Here is a 25,705-nt window from a genome sequence, read left to right as displayed (position 1 = left end):
ATGACGGGCAGACCTTCGGACCTGATCTTCCAGAGGAGACGAGGAATGAGTGGAAGAGGAGGGAGCACGTAGGGAAACACAAACTGACTCCGCTTAATCACTAGGACGTCGCACGCCAGGGCCATGGGATCCCTGGACTGCGCGACAAAGCTCTCGACCTTGTAGTTGAAGCGGGAGGCCATAAGATCCACGTCCGTCTGACCCCATCGCTCACAGACGGCTAGAAAAACTTGCGGATGAAGAGCCCATTCTCGAGGATCGAAGCGATCCCAGCTGAGTAAGTCGGCGATCCAGTTGTCGACGCCGGGAATGTGAACTGCTGACAGCGCCGGAACATGGCTCTCCGCCCAGCTGAGAATCAGAGCTGTTTCCGCCATGGTTGCCGGGCTCCGGGAGCCGCCCTGGTGATTGAGGTATGCCACGGCTGTGGAGCTGTCGGGCTGAACTCAAATCGGACATCCCCGGAGATGGCCGGTCCAATGCAGCAGAGAGATAAATCGCTCTCAATTCCAGAATGTTGATTGGGAGGGAGCGCTCCTCGTGGGACCACAGGCCTTGAACGGACAGATTTCCCAACACTGCCCCCCAACCCGAGAGGCTTGCGTCCGTTGTTAGCACCGTCCAACGGAGAGGAAGAAAATTAGCAGACCTGCAAAGCAGGGAGGTCTGCCTCCTACAGACACCAAGTTAAAACCGATTTAGCTTAGTCCCTGTAGGAAGGTTATAGCTGAAGGGAGGAGCTCACACTTTTGTGCTTCGTGTCCGCCTCCTTGTGGTAACAGCCTGAATCCCCTAATGATACGGAAGAGAAATAAGAGGTTCAGTTCCAAAGTGATTCATTTACAGAGCTTTTGCTGCTTGCGTAATGCACTAATGTGTCTGCCATGTAGCTGCTCTCCACTGTATTGAAAGAGGGGCTTCCAGTATGAGGGCCTATTCTTTATTATTACATGTGCCTCTATAGGACTTATAGATAGGGATTATAGTACCTACTTAAAGGGATTCCTAGGACTTACACCTATCCAAAGTAAAGTTCATCAATATCTGGGTGTCCGACTCCTAGCACCCCCGCTAATCAGCAGCCGCTCCTCAGCCAATGACTTCATGCACATCGATTAGATGGCCTTCGTGCAGCTCAGTCCTATTCAGCTAAATGGAATCAAGCTACAATACCGAGCACAGCCATTATACAAGGTATGGCACTGTGCTTGGTATAGTATGAAGAGGCCACAGCATTCAGTCCAGCACTGTGGAGCCCTTCAAGCAGCTGATCAGTGGAGATGTCTGTAGTCAGACCGCCACTATCAGATATTGATGACCTATAATAAGCACAAGCCATTAATATCTAAAAGGCGTTTTGCAGGGTTTTATATTAATGACTAGGGATAAGCGAACTTGTCGTGTTTTAAGTTCGGTGTACAAGGTTCGGGTTATCTAATTCCGTTATGGATTCCGCCACCACGGACCATAACTTATCGTTCGTGGTAGCGAAATCCATAACGGAATTCTTAGATAACCCAAACCTGAACCTTGTATGCCGAACTTGAAACACAAGTTCGCTCAACGCTATTAATGACTTCTAGGATAGGTCTGTGATGGCTAACCTCTGGCACTCCAGCTGTGGTAAAACTACAACTCCCAAGATGCACACTTGCTTGGCTGTTCTCAGAACTCTACAGAAATGAATGGAGAATGCTGGGAGTTGTAGTTTCACCCCAGCTGGAGTGCCAGTGGTTAGCAATCACTGGGATAGGTAATCAAAATCTGATCGGCGGGTCCGACACTCGGCACCCCCGCCGATCAGCCGTTTGAAGAGGAGGCGGCACCCCGTGTGAGCGATGCTTCTTCTTCATTAAACTAAGCGTCCTCTCCATTGCAGTCACGGTGTACTGTAATTACAAGCACTTGCTCCCGAGATGGCGGGCAGTGGAATGAAGAGGAAGCAGCGCTCGTATGGAGCACCGCCTGCTCTCCAAACAGCTGATAGGCGGGGGTGCCGGGAGTCAGACCCCTGCCGATCAGATATTGATGTCCTATCCAGACAATAGGTCATCACTATAAAAAAGACCTGCACCAACCCTTTTAATTCCTGTAAAACCCTGTTAAAGCGCTTCAGGACACAGCCTTCAGCCTGGGGGCCACAGTGAACTTTTTTGTTTTTTCATTCCATCACTGCATTCCAAGAGCTGTAATTTTTTCTTACAGTTATAGTTGTGGCAATATTAATTCTGTGAGCTTTATAGTTAAATTTCTTACATAATGAATATGACATACCTGAGGGCCTTCTTTAGCACCTTACAATTGTGCTGCAAGGGGTGAAGCAGCTAGTCAGTCATTTAAAGGGTAACTGTCATGTTTTCATCAAAGAATCAATTTTTGCATATGTTACTGTTGCAGCAGCATTATGCATAAAGCAATCTTTAGTTTCTTCACATACAACTGTTTTCCTTGAGTTTTTCCCTTAGTTACGGCTGTTTAAACATTTACAATATGAGGACCTTCTCAAGATGGCTCCTCTGCCAGTTCTCTGAGGCTAAAACTGCTCTCCCTCACCTCCCATACACACTTGCTGTAGCCAGCAGCTGCCTGTCAGCCAATCAGATTGGATTACTGAGAGACACGCCTCCTCACTCTGAAGCCTAATGCAGGCATGCAGTGTGAAGGACCGCCCCTCTGTCTTCTGTTTCTGTTTATAAGGGAAGACAGACAAGCCCTAGCAACGGTCTTTTAAGGGAGCAGTGGAAAGGGACAGAGGACATTAATGAAAGCTGTTATTATAAGGCAATTACAGATCTTTTGACAATCACTGACAGACTAACTTAGGTATACATGCCTAGCTCTAATAAACTAGCAAATTAAAAAAAATATGAGTTACCCTTTAAATAACACAGTCGCTAATGACTGCATCATCTGAGGGGTAAATGGCCAGGAGAAGTGTTACCTCAGAATTTGCCCATTGCAGCACACTGTGCTGTAATAAGATGCTGCACGCCTTCCTGGCGCCATTCACATTAACTACAAAGCAACCAATGCTGTAATAGTATGCTGGATATCATAATGTGTGATCTTTCAATATCTAGTATCTGCATCTCCTGCTAAATTTTCAAGACATATAATATTGCACAGGCGACCCGACTGTCAGCGAAACCCACGAACCCCGAAGCTTCTGCACAGCAGGACAGGATATGAACTTCTGCTATGTGTCACTAAATAGGTCATTGTGATAGGTTCTTACATTAGTAAGTCCAGTCTATAAAAAAAAACATTTTATTACGATTTACAATGTTCTGGAGAACCACTTCAAATTGATGATAGACTATAACTGGACTGAAATGATTACCTGCGACTCCAAATGGTCTCCTAAGCCCCGACGTTAGTTTTCTTGTGTTGTTGTCTCTCAGCTCCATCCGTCCAACCCTCACTATCTGACACACAAAGCTTATTTTTTCTCGTTTCAGGTCTTTGCTTCCAAGATCCTGCGGCACAAAAATATTGTATGAAATAATGAGAGGAAAAAAAAGGAAGTCAAGTGAATACTGAACACTTTTTAGAAAACTATCCCTCAACTGGAGGATTGTCCTCTGTCGTTATACAAATGATGGAGCCCAAGCCCTTTTTAAGGGGCTGTCGTGGGAAACAAAAAAAATTAAAATTATATTTAGTGCGGGTCTTTTAGTCTCTATAGAACGGGGCCCCCAAAGCCAATGACTGTGCACCACGCATTTTCATTTTTGACTGCATGAGATACAGTGCCTTGCAAAAGTGTTCACACCCCTTGACTTTTTTTTTTCATGTTTTGTTACATTACAGCCTTGAGTTCAATGTTTTGTCAATCTGAATTTTATGTGATGGATCAGAACACAATAGTCTAAGTTGGTGAAGTGAAATGAGAAAAATATATACCGTATTTTTTTCTTTATAAGACGCACCTAGGTTTTTGAGGAGGAAAATAAGAAAAAAAATATTTTGAACCAAAAGTTGTGCTTTTGGTGGGTTTTGAAGTAATGGTGGTCTGTGGAGGACGCACCGTTGTGGGGGCATCTGTGGAGAACGCACTGTTAGGGGGGCATCTGTGGGCGACGCACTGTTAGGGGGGCATCTGTGGGCGACGCACTGTTAGGGGGGCATCTGTGGGCGACGCACTGTTAGGGGGGCATCTGTGGGCATGTTCTGTAAATTAAATGATGAAAATCCTCAAACAATCCATGTTAATTCCAGGTTGTGAGGCACCAAAACACCAAAATCAAGGGGGTGAATACTTTTGCAAGGCACTGTAAATTAGGCTACTTTCACACTCGCGTTTGGTGCGGATCCGTCATGGATCTGCACAAACGCATCTGTTCAGATAATACAACCGCATGCATCCGTTCAGAACGGATCAGTTTGTATTATCTTTAACATAGCCAAAATGGATCAGTCTTGGACACTATGGAAAGTCAATGGGGAACGGATCAGTTTTCGATTGTGCCAGATTGTGTCAGTGAAAACGGATCCGTCCCCATTGACTTACATTGTGTGTCAGAACGGATCCGTTTGGCTTAGTTTTGTCAGACGGACACCAAAACGCTGCTGCGGAATGGAGACTGAACGGAGCCAAACTGATGCATTCTGAGCGGATCCTTATCCATTCAGAATGCATTAAGGGCAAAACTGATCCGTTCAGGGATCTCACAAGCGGTCCAAAACGGATCTCACAAATTATTTAATTCTTTAAAAAAAAAGCAAGATGTAATAGGTGCTGTAATATGGCACCTTCATAAAACCCATGGTTGCCATGACAACCAATCAGTCCAACAATTTCAACATTTGAGGTGTGTGTGGGGGGTGAAATCAGCACATGAATAAGGCTTCATGAACACAACCAAAGTTTTGGTCCAAGTCTGATCGTCATTTTCTGCAGATGGCAAAAAATACAGACAGCACACGAAAGTCATCCATATGCTGTCTGCATCCACGTGGCCGTTTCGCAACTTATAGAATATGTCCTCTTCTTGTCCATTTTGAGGACAATAGGCGTTTGTACTAAAGACAGTGTGAAAATTGCAGAATGCAGACATCCATTAGGGAAGGCAGCGGCATACTGGACACACAGACCTCACTTCCGACATGTATTTCTAGGAGGGAGAAGAGTCTAAAACTAGGAGCAAGTTGTAAACTGAATATCAAAGGGTCTGAAAACAAATGAAGGGATGAAGATTACAGACTGAAACTTAGTGGTTGCCTTCAGTTAAAAAAGTTGCTCTAACATAAAAAGTAACTTTTTCCATGACAAAGATGCCAGTAGCCACAACCCTTGTACACTAGTTGGGTTACTTGAGGACTTACAAGGGCCTACACTTCCAAGCAAATAAATCAGTTACTCTGTAATACCTATAATATCATCTTACTGTGAAAACAGCTCGCAGATTGTGCAGCCTCTCGATGTCTTTCGGCAGGCCCGAACTTGACCAGCGCACCAAGTAGTTTTCACTATATAAAAAAAAAGAATAAGGATTCATTAGCAAAACAGGAAATTTATGGTCCATTCAATCAGGGGACTCTAGGAGCCCTTATTCGCTTATTCGTTGAGGTGACCTTAAAATTAAAGGGCATCTGTCAGCAGTTTTGTACCTATGACACTGGCTGACCTGTTACATGTGCACTTGGCAGCTGAAGACATCTGTGTTGGTCCCGTGTTCATATGTGCTCGTATTACTGAGAAAAGTGACGTTTTAATATATGCAAATGAGACTCTAGGAGCAACGGGGGCGTTACCATTACACCTAGAGGCTCTGCTCTCTCTGCAACTGCTAAGCCGTCTGCACTTTGATTGACAGGGCCAGGCAGTGGAAACGTGATCAAAACCGTGCAACCCATAAACGGATGACAAAAAACATGCACGGTTTTGCATCATGAAACATCTAAGGTTACTTTCATTCCGGAACAGTCTGCCGGAATTCACCGGATCTGGTACTACCAGATGTGGACAGATTGTCCTCCGGTCCCATTAACAATAATGGGGTCTGGTGAAGATTGATAAGCATTCTGGCAGACAAGCGGAGAACTGTACGGACACAAGAGGCTGCATGCTGCGGTTTTTTTCGTCCGGTCAATTCTCCACTTGTCTGCCAGAACAACCATGCCAGAGTTTCACACCAAAGAGGTAAAAGCAGCCCAATACGGCTTGGAAACTGACCCTATCAGAGCGGTGGAATGAGCTGTAGACAGATTTCTACCGAAGTAAGGCTACTTTCACACTTGCGGAAGAGGAATCCAGCAGACAGTTCCGTCACCGGAACAACCTGCCGGATCTGGCAAAACGTATGCCAACTGATTGCATTTTAAGACTGATCAGGATCCTGATCCGTCTTACAAATGCATTGCAAGAACGGATCCGTCTGTCAGTTTGTCATACGGATCCATTTTGATTTTCACATTTTTACCGGTGTGCGCATGCGCAGACCGGAAGGACGGATCCGGCATTCCGGTATTTTGAATGCCAGAATCCAGCACTAATACATTCCTATGTAAAAAAAAAAATGCCGGATCCGGATACCGTTTTTTTGGCCAGAGATAAAACCGTAGCATGCGGCAGTTTTTTTTTTTTTTGCCTGATCAGTCAAAAAGACTAAACTGAAGACGTCCTGATGCATCCTGAACAGATATCTCTCCATTCAGAATGCATGGGGATAAAACTGATCAGTTCTTTTCCGGTATAGAGCCCCTAGGACGGAACTCTATGACGGAAAAGAAAAACGAAGTGTGAAAGTACCCTTAGCAATGAAAATTTTTGGGGAATGACAGCAAGCAGAGATCTTTAAAACCATGATAAATTGATACTGAAAGTAGAAAATTGTGTAACTTTTCATTATATCTAGAAATCTTTTACCCAGAATCTTACCCATAGACCCACTCTATGCACAAGTGTATTCTTCATGTATATTTTTTGACACTTCATTTCATGCTCATTGTTCTTATTTAGCAGAAAAAAAACTTAATAAAGAGCACATCGCTTAATCCCACGTTACATTTTAGTAATGCAAAGCGCATGTAAAAATAAATTACTTTTTTTTGCCACTTTGTAAAATTACATTTTAGATTTCTACTCAAAAATTCCAAAGTGCATTAGATGAAAAGGAATTGCTCAACTAATGGCATTAATTTCAGATGCTTGCTTTAATTACTAGGTTACGATTGGAATTTATTAACTAGTTATGAACTGTGAAGAAGTTTCCACGAGTCTTTTCCCTTCATTAATTTTCAATTATATTTGATTAATTTACAAACCTAAAGGCAGGGGGGAAAAAAAGTTGATACCATTTACTTACAGTTCCATGGCCGTGACTTCCTACAACGGGAAAAAGTTACATTTTTCCACCCTGTAATATTTACTGCATTGCTTCATTGGTGACCCAGGCACAGCACTGTATATTAGTTGGCGGCTGTGCTTGGTATTGCAGCTCACATCAGCTCAGTCCCATTCAAGTAAATTAGACCCAGCTTACAGCTGTAAGTACGGTGCTGCACCAAGGAAAGCAACGATGCAGATGCGGACAGATGTTACTTCGAAGTCCACAGCGCAATATAAAACGCATTGCATACAATGCAATGTGTGGTACACCGATGCTTTTTTTTTTTGCCCCCAAAACATAGCACACTGAGTTTGTCATTTTTCCCATAGGTTTTTCTATAGAACGTGGACCAGTATACAAAAAGAAAAAAGAGTTTTAATATATGTAAATGAGCCTCTAGGGGCAATGGGGGCGTTGCCCTTGAACCTAGAGGATCTGTTCTCTCTGCAGCTGCCCTCTGCACTTTGGTTGACAGGGCCAGGTGTGCGGACGTTTTCACTGTCTGGTCCTGTCAAAGTGCAGAGGACGTGGCAGTTGCAGAGAGAGCAGAGCCTCTTAGTGTAAAGGTAACGCCCCTGTTGCTCCTAGAGGCTCATTTGCATATATTAAAACATCATTTGTGGACACATATGAACACGGGACCAACACAGACGCCTTCAGCTGTCAAGTGCACATGTAACAGGTCAGCCAGTGTCATAGGGACAAATCTGCTGACAGATGCCCTTTGAGCTATAATCTTGGCAGCTCAATAACGTTTATGGAGGTCAGAAGATCAGAGATAAGATCTACATGAGCCGTCATCTGACAATAGAAAGTGACAGTCTGCAAGTAGACTGAAATTTAAGCACTGTATCACCAAAACTGCTGATATCATTTTTAATAAAGACCGAATGCAAAAATGATTTTAAGCCCAAAATTTGTAAAATGTAATTATAAATAAATTGCCTTAAGTGTACATAGCCTTAAAAGGGGTTGTCTCTTACTTCAGTAAATGGCATTTAACATGTAGAGAAAGTTAATACAAGACACTTACTAATGTATTGTGATTCTCCATATTGCCTCCTTTGCTGGCTGGATTCATTTTGCCATCACATCATACACTGCTCGTTACCATAGTTACGACCACCCTGCAATCCATCAGCGGTGGTCATGCTTGCACACTATTGGAAAAAGCAACAGCCTATGTGAGCTCCCACGATCTCGGGCCACCATAGTGTGCAAGCACGACCACCGAAGATGGATCACAGGGTGGTTGCAACTATGGTAACGAGCAGTGTATAATGTGATTAGAGATGAGCGAATTTCATATTTTGAAATTCATTAACGCTTCGTTTGTTGGTTAAAGGTGAATTGCGTTATGGATTCTGTTACCACGGACCATAAACGCAATTATATGACGGAATGCCTTTAGAGGCAGTTCATTATTCCGTCATAATAGAAGTCTATGGGCTGCAAAAACGGATCCGTTCCGTTTCCGTTATGCAGGGGAATCAATCCTCTGTAAAGAAAAAAAGGGCTCCATATTTTTAATAAAGACCAATTACAAATTATAAAAAATATCTTTAGCTCAAAATGAGTACAATTCACTAATAACAAAAATTGCCCCCCAAAAGGTGTACAAAGCCTTTAACGATACTGATGACCTATCCTAAGGATTTTTGTGTACTAGTGTAAGGGACAGGGGGGGGGGGCCTGCTCAAGCCAACCCTCTTACATCCAGACACAGGACATTGAGGAGAAGGAGGAGGGACATGACTGAGGTCTTGGGACACAGATTCTCAGTGAAAAAGGAGATAAAATAAGAGGAAGAGATGAAAGAAGTGCTGATATTTTTGGTGCATTTTCTATGTTTATTGTTCTGTTAAAGGGTAACTAAACCTTTGAAAAAATGAAGGGGCAGCAGCACTGTTAGAGCGCTCTACCTCTTCGGCTTTCTTTGTATAGCTCCTGTGGCGAAAATAACCTCGCCACTGGGTTTTGGAGGGGCCTGTTTGCTTCAGGATTATGGCCCATATACTAACTTTGAAGGAGAAGGTAGACCGGCCGCACAGCCTAAATCTGTGGAACTGTTTTGGGCAGGAAAGTCATGCCTGTGGTCGGTCAAATGAACTTCCATGGAATTCGGGAACCCCTGCTCGGATCTGGGTGATTTTTGGATATGTTGTTCACCCAGAACAATAAATTATGGGGATATGTGGGGTTTTGAGGAAAAAATTTTGTTTTCTGCCTGTGAGTGATTAAGTTAGCCCATTATGTTTGGTAATTGTATTTTGTTGATTGCGTCACAGACAATGCCATTGTGTTAGTTAATTGCGTCACAGACAATGCCATTGTGTTTGTTAATTGCGTCACAGACAATGCCATTGTGTTTGTTGAATGTATAGTTTTTGTGTTTAAACTGTAAGGATTGGCTGCTATGTTATGTCCTCAGTTCCTAACCAGGTCCACGGGGGTGGTACCCTTGTTGGAAAATGTGTATATAAGTCAATGCTTGTGTGTTCAATAAAGAGTTCCTGTTTTACCCTTCATCATGTTGAGGCTGGTGTTTGGGTAACTGATCGACACTGGAAAATGCTATACGCTATATACTCCCCTGGCTATAACTACTAGCTCTTGTAAGAGCTGTTCCTGTTCCTGGTTCCTGTGGTGGTTACGGTGTCGAGTGGAGTGCTTGGAGTCCTCGGGAAGCACTAGGAGCATCCATCAACGGAGGTACCCGGTCAGGGTGCCAGGAGATCCGTTACAGCTCCTATATACTTTCTATGGATCGGTAACCACACACTCCAAAAGCAAAGCAGAAGCGATAAACGCCGAAGGGGCAGAGCGCTCTGAGCAGCACTGCTGCCCCCTTCATTTTTTCAAAGGTTTAGCTACCCTTTTAGGATTGTATAAAGAAAAATTCAGCAACTTTCTGTTCTACTTTGTGTTTTTTTTTTTTTTTGCTATTTTCAAGATCAAGGTCATTGAATGAATAGAATCATTCTTGTTTACTTTTACAGGCTGAAAAACTCATCCTGGCCTACTCCTACTGATGGTTTGCTACAACGTATCAGTTTAGACAATTTTCTCTGAGCACAACACACCAGAGCCACAAATCTCTCTCCCCGACTGCAAGCTGAAAAAGTCACCGGCTCAGTTAATACAATATTACACACGACAGCAATGTGAGCTATTACATTGGGGCTATTACAACTATTGTAAGCTTTTGAATGTAAATAACAAAGGGTCTATTCACTGACAGTAAGCAGAGAACTTAAAAATGGTGACTAAACAAACACAAAGCGAACAATGAATGTGCATATTAGATAATATTGGTCTTTTGACCAACAGTAATCGTGATCGGCCATAAAGACAGTCTTTCTATGTCCGTCCTTCCTCATTACTTCACTAGCTGGTGAGCGCTACACCATTTGCGATTTTGTTTGTTATCAACACAACAGATAAATGAAAATTCTCCACTGGCGTCTCACATTTAGGGTGTATTCGCATGACCTTATGTATTTTGCAATGTGTAAACCATGGATCCATAAAAATAAAAAAAAATCTGGATGACGTCTGTGTGACACCTAAGTTGCATCCGTTTGTTTTGTTTTTTGTTTTTTTTTTCTGGACCCACTGTAACAAGGCCTATTCTTGTCCGCAAAACAGACAAAAATGGGACATGTTCTATATTTTTTGCAGGGCCGCGGAACAGACACATGGATGTGGACAGCCCCATTGAAATGTATGGGTCTGCATCCGATCCGCAAAAGATGAAGATCGGATGTGGAGCAAAAATACGGTCATGTGAACGGGGACTTCAATGACTTGAAGCTTCTGTACGATATGTTTTTGTAGCACAGTGGATCATTTTGTGGGCACAACCCTTTATCACATTGGAGGTGCGGTAACGCAGAGACAAAAGTTCAAAGGTTGCACCATCACACAGGAAGGTAAAATAATCATAGCATGACGCACATGGTTACCACCAGCACTGACCTGATGAATTTGGACTCCAAGGGGTCATAAAGCGACATTAAAACTTCCGCATCTTCCCCGATCTTGCAGACTACATTTTTTAAATTGACAAACAATGCAAAAGACGGAGTGGCGGCAAACTTGGCTTGTCTGTTGATGTCACTCTGCTTTTGGGACTAAAGATGCAATAAATACAAAAAAGAAGAGAAGGTGAAGACTATATATAAATAAATAAAAAAAAGCAAAATCAGTCATTAACACTACAGTGAATAACAAAAACACAGTACGGCTGTCAACACATTTTCAAAAAGGCTGGATGGTCATTCGGTATATCTGCTAATACTGAAAAACATAAAAGATTTTCAGCAATGATGAATAACGTACTAGGTGATATTACGTTTTCCATCCAGGTATAGTGATCAATATGCAGTAACTACTATATGTGGAAAGGGTGTTCCTGTTGTGACTGCCGGCTGAGAAAGAAGGGAGGAGAGGACAGGAGGGTGGCCTCAAAATGGTCACTAGCGGGAGCAACAGAAAAGTGAGAGGACAGTGGAGGGGTAAACATTTTCAATACTAGTGAGAGGGGTGAGGTTTAGGGCCACAGCCCTGGTAGCAGTAAATATGCTGGATTTTTTTAATGCATTATTCCCTCCTCCAGTGGTTTGTGTGGACGTGTCCCTACAACATCTTACTGCAGATGCCCACATTTTGGCGCTGGCTTCTAGATCCGATTACGATTTGTCCAGGTCGGAGTTTGAGGACTCAAAAGAAAGTTTCGCTAAAACAAAAATTAGCACCACAATACCTTTTCTTCTTGGATTCTTTCCTCAACCTGTTTTGATGCAATTTCATGAGCCTGGAAGAGGTTTATGGTACTGGTCTGCTCTGGGTCCAGAATATTACCATCCTCATCTCGAACAACCAGGTCCAAATCAAGGATCCTAAAAAAGGTAAAAGGCAAACATTTCAGAACATGTAAAAACAGTTGGTCCAGCCAACGACCTAATGTGTATTGGGGGGCTCCTGATGATGTTGGTGAGAGAAGGTCTGAGCAGAATTCATTTTTTCGCTGATCCTTATGTTCTCCCAGGAGGGAAGCCACCGCCAAAAGAGTCTGGCAGCAGCTTTCCCCTCTCCCCCACTAAATACATACACTAACTCAGCCAGATCGAACATTCGGGAGACATTGGGGGGGTTGGTCAAAGGAATAACGCTACTATTGTGACGTTAAAAAAAAACATCACGGCAAATAGCATTTATCCTGTAAAGAAGGTTAATACAAGGCACTTACTAATGTATTGTGATTGTCCATATTGCCTCCTTTGCTGGCTGGATTCATTTTTCCATCACATTATACACTGCTTGTTTCCATGGTTACGACCACCCTGCAATCCATTAGTGGTGGTCGTGCTTGCACACTATAGGAAAAAAGCACTCCCATGTTCCCAGTCCCCAAATAGGCTGGTGCTTTTTCCTATAGTGTGCAAGCACGACCACCAATAATGGATTGCACGGTGGTCGTAACCATGGATACAAGCAGTGTATGAGGTGATGGAAAAAAGAATCCAGCCAGCAAAGGAGGCAATATGGACAATGACAATACATTAGTAAGTGCCTTGTATTAACCTTCTCTACATGTTAAATGCCATTTGCTGAAGTGAGAGACAACCCCTTGAAAGGACTACATTTAATTAAGAGTAGTTTCACACTAGCGTTGTTAGAATCCGGCAGGCAGAATCGGGAAATCTGTATGCAAACGGATATCTTTTTTTTCCGGATCTGAATACGGATCCATTAGACTTATTAATTGAAATACCGGATCTGTCTTTCCGGTATCATCCAGAATAACGGATCCGGTATTTAATCTTTTCAAAGCTAGAAAGAACTGCGCATGCGCACTGGAAAACCAGATTCGGCCATGCGGCAATTTCCGGAACACTTGGTACCGGATCCGACATTAAGGCATTTTAATGGAAATTAATTCCGGATCCGGCAAGTGCAGTAGTGTTCCGAAATTTTGGCCCAAAAAAATTTTGTCCGGTCAAATACCGTACAAGGGACAGAACGGAAGACATCCTGATGCATACTGAACGGATTGCTTTCCATTCAGAATGCATTGGAACAAAACGGAAGCGTTTTTTACGGTATTGAGACACTTTACAGGATTTCAATACCGGAATAGAATAACGCTAGTGTGAAAGTACCCTAAAACTACAAAACAAATAGAAAAATAAAAGAAATAGAAGGAAAAATAAATAAATGGAAAACATGTCCTCCTCTGCAGAACTCTTATCAGAGCATTGTAAACTGACTTTGCCTGCCTAACGTAAGCGTTGCGATTACGCCTTGTAATATGAAGAATGCATATGTCCTAGATGCAGCATAAACATTGTATTTCGGAGCCTCAGAGGAAATCGCATCCATTACTTCTTGGGAGCGGAAGATGTTTCTCGGCAAGCAGCCTTGTTGCTGTTTGTCAGAAGTTTTAGAACAAAAACGTATTCTCAAGATGTTCGTTCCTGTTTGAACAAGGAGCATCTGGAGGCTCGGCAAACTTTTAAGCAAATACATTGGCAGATGGTAAGACACAATAACAAACATGGAATTCATTAATTGGGAAGGAGGTTAGGCTTTAAATTCTTTATTATGAATAGAATCAAGGATCTGTCTCAAAAACTGTTTCTATGCAAAGTAAAACTCAGTCACGGGAAATGCAAAACCGCCATATCACACTGAACCATGCACAAAATTAGATTTTCATGAAGCAGTCAGACTGTTAAAGGGTAAAAGGCAAAGCGCATACCTAAACACCAGCCACCCCCAGAAAGGTAACCATCTGGTTATAATAAATGATTAAATATTCATGAGCGCCAATGGTAATCACCGAGTCCTCAGATAAGTAAATCACCCGGCTTCATTTTGTTTGGAAGGAAAAATACCTGCTCACATACACAGTATAAGACACAGGCAAACAAGATATAAAGCAACATCATTCCACATGTATAAGCCGCCCGCAACTTAAGGAAACCTTGAAATATTAGTAAATTATTCAAGATACTGGGAGTCATCACCAGTTTCTATAGCTTGCAGTGAATCATGATTAACCTCATGCATTTTCCAATTAAAGGGGTTGTCCCATCCGGGACATTTAGGTCATATCGATAAACGTCCGACAGGCGAGGCTCCCACCTCCGAGAGCAGCCGCCATCTGAAGAACGAGACATGAAGTGAACAGAGAGCAAGCTGCAAATGAACAGCCATCTTCCATTCACCGCTACGGGATGTAGGAAAATAGCCGAACACTGGGCGGGTTATTTTTGGAAGTCCCATAACAGGTAATGGAGAGGACGCTGCGCATGCGCAGGAATAAATCATTACTAACATTGGTCCTTGTCTTACTTGGAGCTCATAATCTTGCCACTGTATAGCAGTATAATGACACACACTAGTCATTGGCCTAACATACGCCAAATTTTGCCAAGTGGTATGGATTGGATAGGTCATCAGTATCTGATGGATGGGGGGGTCTGACACCTTGGAACCCGACCTATCAGCTGTTTGAGAAGGCCCCCGGCCCTCGCAGTACCACCTTCTTGTAGCACACCGCCGTACATTTTACAGTGGCTCTGCCTGGTATCACAGCTCCGCTCCATCCACTGCAATGGGTCTGAGCTGCACCTAGGCCATGTGACCAACGAACGGGACTAGGCCTAGGCAAAGCTGCGAGAAGGCTGCAACACTACTGTGAGCACCGCTGCCTCTCAAACTGTTGATCTGTGGGTGTCCCAAGTGTCAGACCCCGTACTGATCCGATACTGATGACATATCCAGAGGATATACCATCTGTTAAAAAAAAAAAAAATCCGAAAAAACCCCTTTAAACCATCGTATCCTCCTCTCTGTTCTATGTTTATAGGTCTTTTAGTGCTAACGTCACATCGATAACACGTGTCCACTGCAGCCAACCACTCACCTTAAAAAGGTAAGTAATGTTTATTATTTTACGCCATCCTCGGCCTGTACCCAATTTTTGATAATTTCAGGCAATCCCTTCTAAAAGAGTTTTACAAGATTAGTAAAACATGGCTTCTCCCGCCACACCAGGCGGGTGTCTTGCAGATCTGCAGCCTCCTCAATTTACATAACCTTACGGCTTGTTCTTCTTACTGTTGCGATTTCAATGTTGAGGAGTATATATTACAAAGTTTCTTATAATCACCTGTACTACTGATTTATGCAAAGCGGAGTGAAAAGTTAGTCAGCATCTAAGCCCTGTAAAAGCCCTTCAATCTAAAAGCTCATCTTAATATATAAGAGCTGCCTTATCAAAAGCTGCTCATTAATTAACATCTACAAACCTGTTTCCATAGTCAATCTTGGCGGTGATTTTCTTTTTAAGTTCTTTCAGTTCATCCTGTGGAAGGGTTCCTGAGAGGATCTGCGATCTCCCCTCCAGCAGGTCACAGATCATGGTCCGTACACAATTAAACATTTCTCGATTGTCTTGCTAATAGGACGAAAAACAGAGCGTTACTTTCACTTAATTATAACACAAAGGAGGTAATATATAATTAAGTAATAAAGAAGTTATATACATACATGGACGGGTAATATATAATTACATAGTCTAGAGTTCACAGAGGAGGTAATATAGGATTACGTAATATACACACATGGATGTTATATATAATTACGTAATATAGAAATCATATAGAGATACGGAGGAGGTTATAGATAATGAAGAGATATAGATATATATACACACACACATATATACATACATACATACGGAGGAAGTTATAAATAATTACGTAATATAGATACAGAATATATACACGGAGTATGTAATATAGAAATCATGTACTGTACACAAAGGAGGAGGTTATATGTAATTAAGTAATATAGAAATAATATACACACGAGGTAATATAGAAATCACACAGACATACGATGGGTAATATAGAAAACATAAGAGGTAATATATAATTATGTAATATAGAAATCACACACAGGGGAAGGTAATGTATAATTCCATAATATACAAGTCCCATACAAGCAGATGGGGGAGGTAATATATACTAATATATACGCACTGATAGAGCTGAACTGAGCTGCTATTTCTGCATTGTGCTCAGTGATTAAGGTTCATTTACATGAAGAGACTTGACATTTAGATCTGAACAATTGGGAGATTCAGTAATAACGGCCTTGTGTAAATGAGTAAAATTACCAACAATATAACAGATATTTCATGCATAAGAATAGTAATCCTCCCCACAGAAGGTGATCCTTTTATTCATAGTTTAACTAATGCATCAGTCCAGTAATCGGTGGGAATAATCCGACTGGTCCTAGGCTGGATTCACATACAGCATTTTGCAGGAAAAAAAAATATGTATAAAACTCATATCATTTTGTTTTACTGAAAAGATTGAAAAAAAAAAAAAAAAAAAACACCCAAAAAACGGTGCATTCGGGACCAGGCCATTTTGGGAAAGACTTTTTTTAGATTTTTTTTTAGATTTTTCTTCTCGTCTTCCGAAGAGCCTTCTGAGGGCCTGTGTTTTCCCATACGAGGTATATTCTTGTAATAACATGATTAAATGCTCCATATAATCTAGTGCAAAACCGTGACAATTTTTATTTATTTTTTTCACCCCACAAAAAAAAAAATGTATTTCACCATTGCCGTTTGGATTTTGTCTTTACCGCATTCACTAAGCAGGACAGCATTATTCTGCAGATCAATCTGATCACAGCAATACCAAATGTATACAGTTTTTCGGGTGGTTTACTACTCTGAATAAAATTTACATTGTGTCACGGTTGTCACCATATTCTGACAACTATTACTTTTTTTTTTTTTTTTTTACTTTTGCGTCGATGGAGGTGCGTGAGGGCTCATCTTTTGTGACATCTTTGTAAGGGGGTGACAAGGTGACCACAAAAGTTAATTAGTGATTTTTTGGGGTATTTTCAGAAGCAGTAATAATTTTATTTTTTGGTATTGTATTAATTATGGTTTGTTATTATTGTATTGTTCTCTGTATTTGTTTTTTGTATAATTTATAGCTTTTTTTAAATTTTTTATATAATAAAAGGGGACGATTTGAATTTTCAATATTTGTGGGGAGGTTTTAATTTTTCTGTATTTTAAAGGGGCATTCACACCAGCTCTATTATTTTCCGTTCTTCTGCTCCATTATAGGAGCAGAAAAATGGAAACAGCAGAAGTGGCGGATTCGGAAAATAACGGAATCGGACTATATTCAGGAGAACATTTTTTAGCTGAGAAAAGTCCTGCATGCAGGACTTCTATCTGTTCTATTTTTGACTAACTCTCTGACAGAGGACAACTAGAAGTGAACAGACCCTAAACATGTTTTAAAATTATTATTTTTTTCTCAGTCCCCTTAGGGGGATATGAATAATGACTGTTCGATAAACACTGCAACAGTTCTGTATTACAGTGAATGGTGATTTTACCGATCTCCTATTACACCCTGTGAGGTTATTCAGCCTCATTAAATAGGGCCTATGTAGAACACAAACATACCGCATATGTGCATGCACGCAAAGTCTGGTTATCTTTCCAGAACAGAACTTCAGTTTAGCAAATTGTGCTTTGTTTAGTTTTTTAGTTTTTTTCCCTGCAGGTTTCCTGTCCTTAAAAGTGAGATTTCGGTAAAAGGCTTACACAACTCCTTACAAAATATTTCTAAACATCCAGCCATACTGACCACGTAAAGCTGCCGCCATATGATGGACCATTCCCGTAATGTTGTAGTGACTTCTTGCACAAGAGGAATCTCACAAGGCACGACGGCTTCATGTTGCCTATGGTTGAGTAGACAAATTGCAATGGTGTAGATAATAGGACAGGGCAGATAACAGGAGGGATGATAGGAGTTCCACATGAGCAGTCAAGGCAGTAGTACAAGGTAAAAGTAGTCAAGGCAACTTCCGCGCCCTCTGCACTGTGATTGACAGGGCCAGGTGTGGTCACATTTACACTGCCTGGTCCTGTCAATCATAGTGCAGAGGGTGCGGCAGTTGTAGAGAGAGCAGAGCGTTAAGGTGTAATGGTAACACCCCCGTTGCTCCTAGAGGCTCATTTGCATATATTAAAACATGATTTTTCTCAGCAATGTGGTCACATATGAACATGGGACCAACACAGATGTCTTCAGCTGCCAAGCGCACATGTAACAGTTCAGCCAGTGAGCTTTCATCACAATATACAACAGTTATCAGGATGTTAATGTGAACATTAAATAAAGTCGGATTGTAACAGGCCGATGCTGGAGCACAATTTTCCTGGAACCTCCCTGTAGACTGTAGACCTGGGATCAGCCCCGTGTCTTCTCCATCACTGAATAGGAAAGAAACCCCAGATTTCTGCTCCTCCAAACTGGTCGGGGAGCTGGTAATCTTGCATCATTGTGTCAGGAGAGCGGACGGGTGATCTTTAAGGCCCCTTTCACACGAGCGAGTTTTCCGCACGGGTGCAATGCGTGATGCGAACGCATAGCACCCGCACTGAATCCTGACCCATTCATTTCAATGGGTCTGTGTACATGAGCGTTGTTTTTCACGCATCAGTTCTGCGTTGCGTGAAAATGGCAGCATAATCTATATTCTGGCCCCATAGAAGTGAATGGGGCTGCGTGAAAAACACATTTCATCTGCAAGCAAGTGCGGGTGCGATGCGTTTTTCACTGATGGTTACCAAGAGATGTTGTTTGTAAAGTTAAACCTTCAGTTTTTTATCACGCGCTTGAAAAAACGCATCAAAACGCATTGCACCCGCACGGAAAAAAACTGAACGCAATCGCAGACAAAACTGACTGAACTGCTTGCAAAATAGTGCGAGTTTCACTGAACGCACCCTGAACTCATCCGGACCTAATCCGTCACGCTCGTGTGAAAGGGACCTGAAGAAGTTGCTGACTTTGGACAACACCACAGTGTTGGCAGGGCACCTGGGAAATAAGCTGAAGTATCTTTTGTTCCTCTGGTATTCATACTAGAAGTTTATGAATTACCATTCTACCTGTTCAAGGCGCGAGTCTCTGCACAGTCTGACCGGATAGTGTCAGACAGCGTGGAAACAGACACACACTTGGTGGCTGCCACTTGTCAATTTGTTTGTAAATTTCTAGGATTGATAAAAGAGGAATGACAATGTATGGTTCGGAAATAAAAAGTGCTAGATATCTATGATTTCATGGGGAATACAAACATTTACTAAAACAGAGGAGGATGTTTAGGTACCACGCGGTCCAGAACAATGCGTCGGTCTCCCGGATGTTTTCTATTATGGCCTTGTAACAATCAGTGTGACACACATGCGGTCATAGGGGATATATATGGAAGAGGACCACTTTGCAGCGCTGTATTTTGCTAATATTTCCAACAAATCACTTCCTAAAGAACAGAATTACACTTTAAAAAGGGAAAGAAAAGTGCACTAATCACCGAAAAACCACTGCCGTCGGCAGAGCCATTTATACTTTGCGGAGGATGGTGCGTTATGCTCCGGTCTCTGGCGCTTTCATTTTTCTCGTATTTCCATATCTGCCTACATGCCTCGCAGTCTAATCACATCATCTATCCCGTTTGTGAGGGTCTGAATGTCGTCCAAGTGATTTGTCATTTAGATTATTTAATACCAAGATCAAAGTTTGCTCAGAAACTCTGAACTTTCGGCGCGTCGTAACTATTTATTCATCCTATAAAAATAAACCCGCTTTCTGCTATTTTCAGCTTGAAGTCGGCTCTAGAAATCTATTTTGTAATCAGACTAGAGATGTCATTATGCAGTAATCAAATGATTAGAAAACCGAAGCTCAACATATGTAATCTAGAGGGGAAGACAAAGACAGCAACGAAACACAGAAGTTCTGAACAGGACCAGCACCCGGGAGGGGACATTAACCTGTTCATGACTGCAGCCTTCGGGTCCTAAATGAGCAGACATTTTAGCAATTTCAAGCATTTGGGGGTTTAAGGGCTCCATCACACACACACACACACACACACACACCCCTTTGTTCATAGCGGGACAAATAAAAAAATAAAAAGTGCATGACTAGATCAGCCTTTTTGCCCATATAATATGTTTTAGCAACGGGTGTTTTTAAAGGGCATCTTTCAGCAGATTTCTACCTATGACACTGGCTGACCTGTTGGCAGCTGAAGGCATCTGTGTTGGTCCCACGTTCATATGTGCCCGCATTGCTGAGAAATATGATGTTTTAATATATGCAAATGAGCCTCTAGGAGCAACGGGGGCGTTGCCGGTACACTTAGAGACTCTCTCTGCAACTGCCGCCCCACATTTCTACTGCCTCGCTCTGTTAAAGTACAGGAGAAGCAGTTGCAGAGAGAGCAGAGCCTCTAGGTGTAATGGTAACGCCCCCGTTGCTCCTAGAGGCTCATTTGCATATATTAAAACATAATTTTCTCAGCAATGTGGGCACATATGTACATGAGACCAACACAGATGTCTTCAGCTGCCAAGTGCACATGTAACAGGTCAGCCATTTTCAGATACAGATCTAATGACAGATGCCCTTTAATGGCATATTCTGCATGCCACTATTTTTTCTACACCCCCACCCCTTTTTCCTGGACAAGCCTTTTAATCCCAGGCTTCGAGGACCAGAATACCTGCCCACCTGACACATCATTACCTAAAGGTACACATCACACACACACACACACACACACACACACACACACACACACACTGGCTAGATCCAATATCAATAGCTGGTTATCCATAAAGATCAGAAATTAAATTACCCCTTTCCGTCGACTGTGGCTTCTTTAAGATGGATATAGGAGGCAGGAAATATGCCCTGGTGAGAAAACAAACAAAACTCTCATTACAAATGTCTGTTCACGGATGCAGAATATCATCTATTACATCACAACGCCTCAGAACAGAACATCTTGGACGTTTTTTTTAAGGCTGGGGCTACAAGGCGAATTTGCACCAAATGACTGTCAATGTGACAAGTGAAATGCAATAGCCGTATTTGGATTTTCGGCTGCAGGTCATAAGTCACACTTGACTTTGCCATCACAGACCACAATACAAGCTGCATGCCCCTGGGACTCTTCTGCGATTTGGCTCACAGCTCTAAAATAGTCACAAGTTGCAGACAAGCCAAACTAATGCTTCTGGTCGCGTGACTTCCAGAGATTTGCTGTGATTTAATAAAGTTGTGTATGGGAAATTCAGTACATTTCTATGGAGCACAGTCGTCTGCAGGCCTCCATATAATTACATCTGAGATAGGCCTGGTAGCCTTGCAGAGACTCCAGTCTATCACCACCAATGAATGGCTTCCCCGATCCCAGCGCGGGGAAGCCAGTCTGGCCCCAGTAGAGCAGCGCTCCTGGGGAAAGCCGTCTCCGATGCAGTGATCACAATTGACCATGGCATCTCAGGGGGTGAATGCCTGCGATCGGCATTATAGCCGAGAGTAGACATCAGCCCCGGGTGTCTGCTGGGTAAAATAGCAGAAACTCAGCAGTTATGGCGCCCTCTCTGCACTGGAGTGGGCACCATCTTTATAGTGTAGAAGAGGTCACAAAGGGGTTAAATGGAAACGGTCACTATGAAATCTGCAGGCAGCATGCTACACAGCAGGAGGAGCTGCGCAGGATGATATATAGTTTTTTGGGAAAAAGTTTAGTATAACTTGTATTTCATTCATTTAATTTCCTGCTCATTCTGGGCTTTGAAGTCCAGGAGGCGGTCCTATCAGTGATTGACAGCCTGCCCTCTAGGACTGTGTATACAGAGATAGCTGTCAATCACTGATAGGACCGCCGCCTGGACTTCAAAACCCAGAAGGAGCCGGAATTTTAATGTATAAATGACAAGTATTACTATATAATCCCCCCTAACACTATATATCAATCTGCTCAGCTCCTCCCGCTCTATAACCTGCTGCCCGAAGATTACACGGCATTTTCGTGGTGACAGGCGCCCTTTAAGTAGTCCACAACAGAATCTCATCTAGGTCTACAATGCTAAAATCTATTGGTCCCGACAAATGGGAACCCATTTTGTCAGCGGTAAAATGCATCAGACCCGTGTGAAATCTCCCTGTGCATTTTAGCACTGGCATAAGCGAGGCAGTAAATTGGATGGAACAGAGCTGTCTGAACTTGCTTGTAATCACAGCCAAAATGCTAAAGCGAGGTGTCCCTGCCCTGGTTTCTAACAAGAATATTGAATGCATTAAGCACATCATCAGACAAGAACATTACAATAGCGAAATAAACTATAATAATAATATAGTAATAACAGTGAGGACAGAGAGGCGGCTGGCCTGATTGGAATGAATGGAAAACCTATATGGATTTATCTGATGAAGCCTTCATTTTCAGAAGAACGAAGGAGAATTGCCTTTTATAAAGCCTGGATAATCATCCAAATGACAATGGAAATAAGCTGCCGCAGAAACTTCACAAGTCACTTTAAGTAAAGTTGTGACGTACCTTTTTAGATTTCTTCCTCAAAATGTAACCCCTGAACCACCCTGCAGAGAAAGAATAGGAAAATCAGAGACAGCAAAGCCGACCTTTAAAGCGGTGCACTTCACCCTTGTATTGCTATAATCTCAGATATAAACTCAAGCAACTTTGCAAGTAGTTTTCATTAAGATTTTCCAACACTTTTGTGGCTACATCTCCTAATGCAGGCATATGCGTCTCCTTGGTAACAGACTACAGACAAAACCACTGTAGTCTGACCCTGCAGTCATATACTGGGAGGCCCGGAGGTTGCTGATCACTGTCATATACAAAACAAGGTTTGAGGCATTAAAAAAAAAAATCTTCAACCTCTTTACGCAAGTTGACATACTAGTACATCCAGATGAGGTATTTAAACATGGCATTGCTGCCAGCCAACTGAGGCCCCATAACTGCCAGGCTTCTGCTGTTTTACACAGCAGACACCCAAGGCTAATGTCTGCGATCGGCGATAACATCGACTGTAGACATTTAACCTCTCAGATACCATGGTCAATTGTGACCATGGCATCTGAGGTGGCTTTATCAAGGAGGACTGAGCTCCTGGGGCCAAAAGGGCTCTCCTACGCAGAGATCGAGGGAGCCATTAGGTTCAGTCTCAGGCATTCTGAAGGCTCCACAGGAACGTATTCAATCTTGTGGGAGAAGTGATCAGATGATTGTATGGTCAACTCCCCTAAGACTGTGTAAAAAAAAAAGTTTTTTAAAAGTTAGAAAATAAAAAAATATAGAAATTCACCTCACTTTTTCCATATTAAAAATAAAGAAATATAAAAAGATCATAGGCATTGCCATGTCCCAAAATACCCATACTATTAAAATATAACCATATATATCTCATACATTGAATGCTGAGGAAAATACAACCTACTAAAAATAAATAAATACATTTGAATAAAAAGTTATCTAAAACTCAAACTCCAATAGTATCAATAAAAACTACAAATCACCCTGTAAAAAATAAGCCCTCACACAGCTCCATAGAGTTAACTATAAAAAAAGAAGAAAAGAAAAAAGAAGGTTATGGGATAGTATAAGTATATATTCATATGGTATAGTAATAATATTAACCCAAAGAATTAAGGTAACAGGTAAATTTTATTGCATATGGAACGCCATAAAGACGAAACCCATATGGCGGAATTGCTTTTTCCAATTCTACCCTATTTGGATTTTTTTTCCAGCTTCCCACTACTTTGTATGCAATATAAAAATGGAGCCATTACAAAGTGCAGCTTATATAACCCCGATATGGTTATGTGAAAAAAGTTATGGCTCTGGGATAGCAGGAAATAAAAACATGAAAATGAAAAACCGGTAATGGTTAAATCCACACTGTCGGCTGTCGCCATCACCTGCCATGTACTGGATATTACTGGAAAGCCTCCACTTTCCATATGATTTATGTACGCCTGAATAGGAGATCTCATGATCGCTGCTGCCAAGTGGAGACATCTATAGAGGTATCTCTGATTAATCCCAGATTAACAGAATTTCCTCCGCACTGTACAGCAAGGCAGAAAAACCTCGGTATGAGAACAGCAGGATATTCTGCTCCATTCCAGGTCATTAGCACATATTAACCTACTTTTTCCACATGCTTCACTCCTAGGCTTTTAATTCTGCCCAGAAAAGGGAGAATACAATAATTTAACATTTCTAAATCGAATATGAATCTGAAATCCATACACTATAACTAAAATACACCTAGCATCGATATTATAGGCTCCTGCCACACAACTACTTCCAGTGTCATTATACTTAAAGGGGTATTCCCATCTTTGATAATGGGGGCATATCGCTAGGATATGCCCCCATTGTCTGATAGGTGCGGGTCCCACCGCTGGGACCCGCACCTACCAGGAGAACGAAGCCGGGGAGAGTTGTGGCTGGAGGACCCCGGGTCTGTCCACCATCAGGCGCAGCTCCATGCCTCTCCCATTCATTTCTGTGGGGCCAGCGCTCGGCTATTTTCGGCGGCTCCATAGAAATGAATGAAGGACGGCTGTGCATGCGCAGTGCGCCGTCCTCAACTTTCTCTGCTCCGTCCTCCTTGTAGGTGCGGGTCCCAGAGGAAGAACCTGCACCTATCAGACAATGGGGGTATATCCTAGTGATATGCCCCCATTGTCTAAGATGGGATAACCCCTTTAACCACCTCAGCCCCCAGTGCTTAAACACCCTGAAAGACCAGGCCACTTTTTACACTTCTGACCTACACTACTTTCACCGTTTATTGCTCGGTCATGCAACTTACCACCCAAATGAATTTTACCTCCTTTTCTTCTCACTAATAGAGCTTTCATTTGGTGGTATTTCATTGCTGCTGACATTTTTACTTTTTTTGTTATTAATCGAAATTTAACGATTTTTTTGCAAAAAAATGACATTTTTCACTTTCAGTTGTAAAATTTTGCAAAAAAAACGAGATCCATATAGAAATTTTGCTCTAAATTTATAGTTCTACGTGTCTTTGATAAAAAAAAAATGTTGGGGTAAAAAAAAAAAATGGTTTGAAGCAGCTCTGACTTTCTGAGCACCTGTCATGTTTCCTGAGGTTCTACAATGCCCAGACAGTACAAACACCCCACAAATGACCCCATTTCGGAAAGTAGACACCCTAAGGTATTCGCTGATGGGCATAGTGAGTTCATAGAACTTTTTATTTTTTGTCACAAGTTAGCGGAAAATGATGATTTTTTTTTTTTTTTTTTTTCTTACAAAGTCTCATATTCCACTAACTTGTGAAAAAAAAAAAAAAATTCTAGGAACTTGCCATGCCCCTCACGGAATACCTTGGGGTGTCTTTCCAAAATGGGGTCACTTGTGGGGTAGTTATACTGCCCTGGCATTCTAGGGGC

General features: G+C 42.1%; 1 protein-coding gene across 2 annotated transcripts in view; it reads right to left on the bottom strand.

The window, feature by feature from the left end:
* The window catches only part of DOCK1 (dedicator of cytokinesis 1), a 397,349-nt gene that overhangs the window by 310,884 nt on the left and 60,760 nt on the right, over positions 1-25,705 (bottom strand). For both annotated transcript variants that reach the window (XR_005780006.1, XM_040438894.1), the window contains exons 3-10: positions 22,809-22,849; positions 21,099-21,154; positions 18,032-18,128; positions 15,650-15,798; positions 12,097-12,232; positions 11,310-11,464; positions 5,388-5,469; positions 3,341-3,476 (exon numbers count right to left, since the gene is read on the bottom strand). Coding sequence is in view for 1 of the 2 variants with exons in the window: in XM_040438894.1 (XP_040294828.1) it covers positions 3,341-3,476; positions 5,388-5,469; positions 11,310-11,464; positions 12,097-12,232; positions 15,650-15,798; positions 18,032-18,128; positions 21,099-21,154; positions 22,809-22,849 (852 nt within the window). In the remaining variant the exon portion in view is untranslated. The remainder of the gene's footprint in view (positions 1-3,340; positions 3,477-5,387; positions 5,470-11,309; positions 11,465-12,096; positions 12,233-15,649; positions 15,799-18,031; positions 18,129-21,098; positions 21,155-22,808; positions 22,850-25,705) is intronic.

This window comes from Bufo bufo, chromosome 6 (assembly GCF_905171765.1).
Source record: "Bufo bufo chromosome 6, aBufBuf1.1, whole genome shotgun sequence".
In the NCBI taxonomy this organism is placed as follows: domain Eukaryota; kingdom Metazoa; phylum Chordata; class Amphibia; order Anura; family Bufonidae; genus Bufo; species Bufo bufo.
Note: the sequence above shows the minus strand (reverse complement) of the source record. Positions and strands in the feature narration are given on the sequence as shown.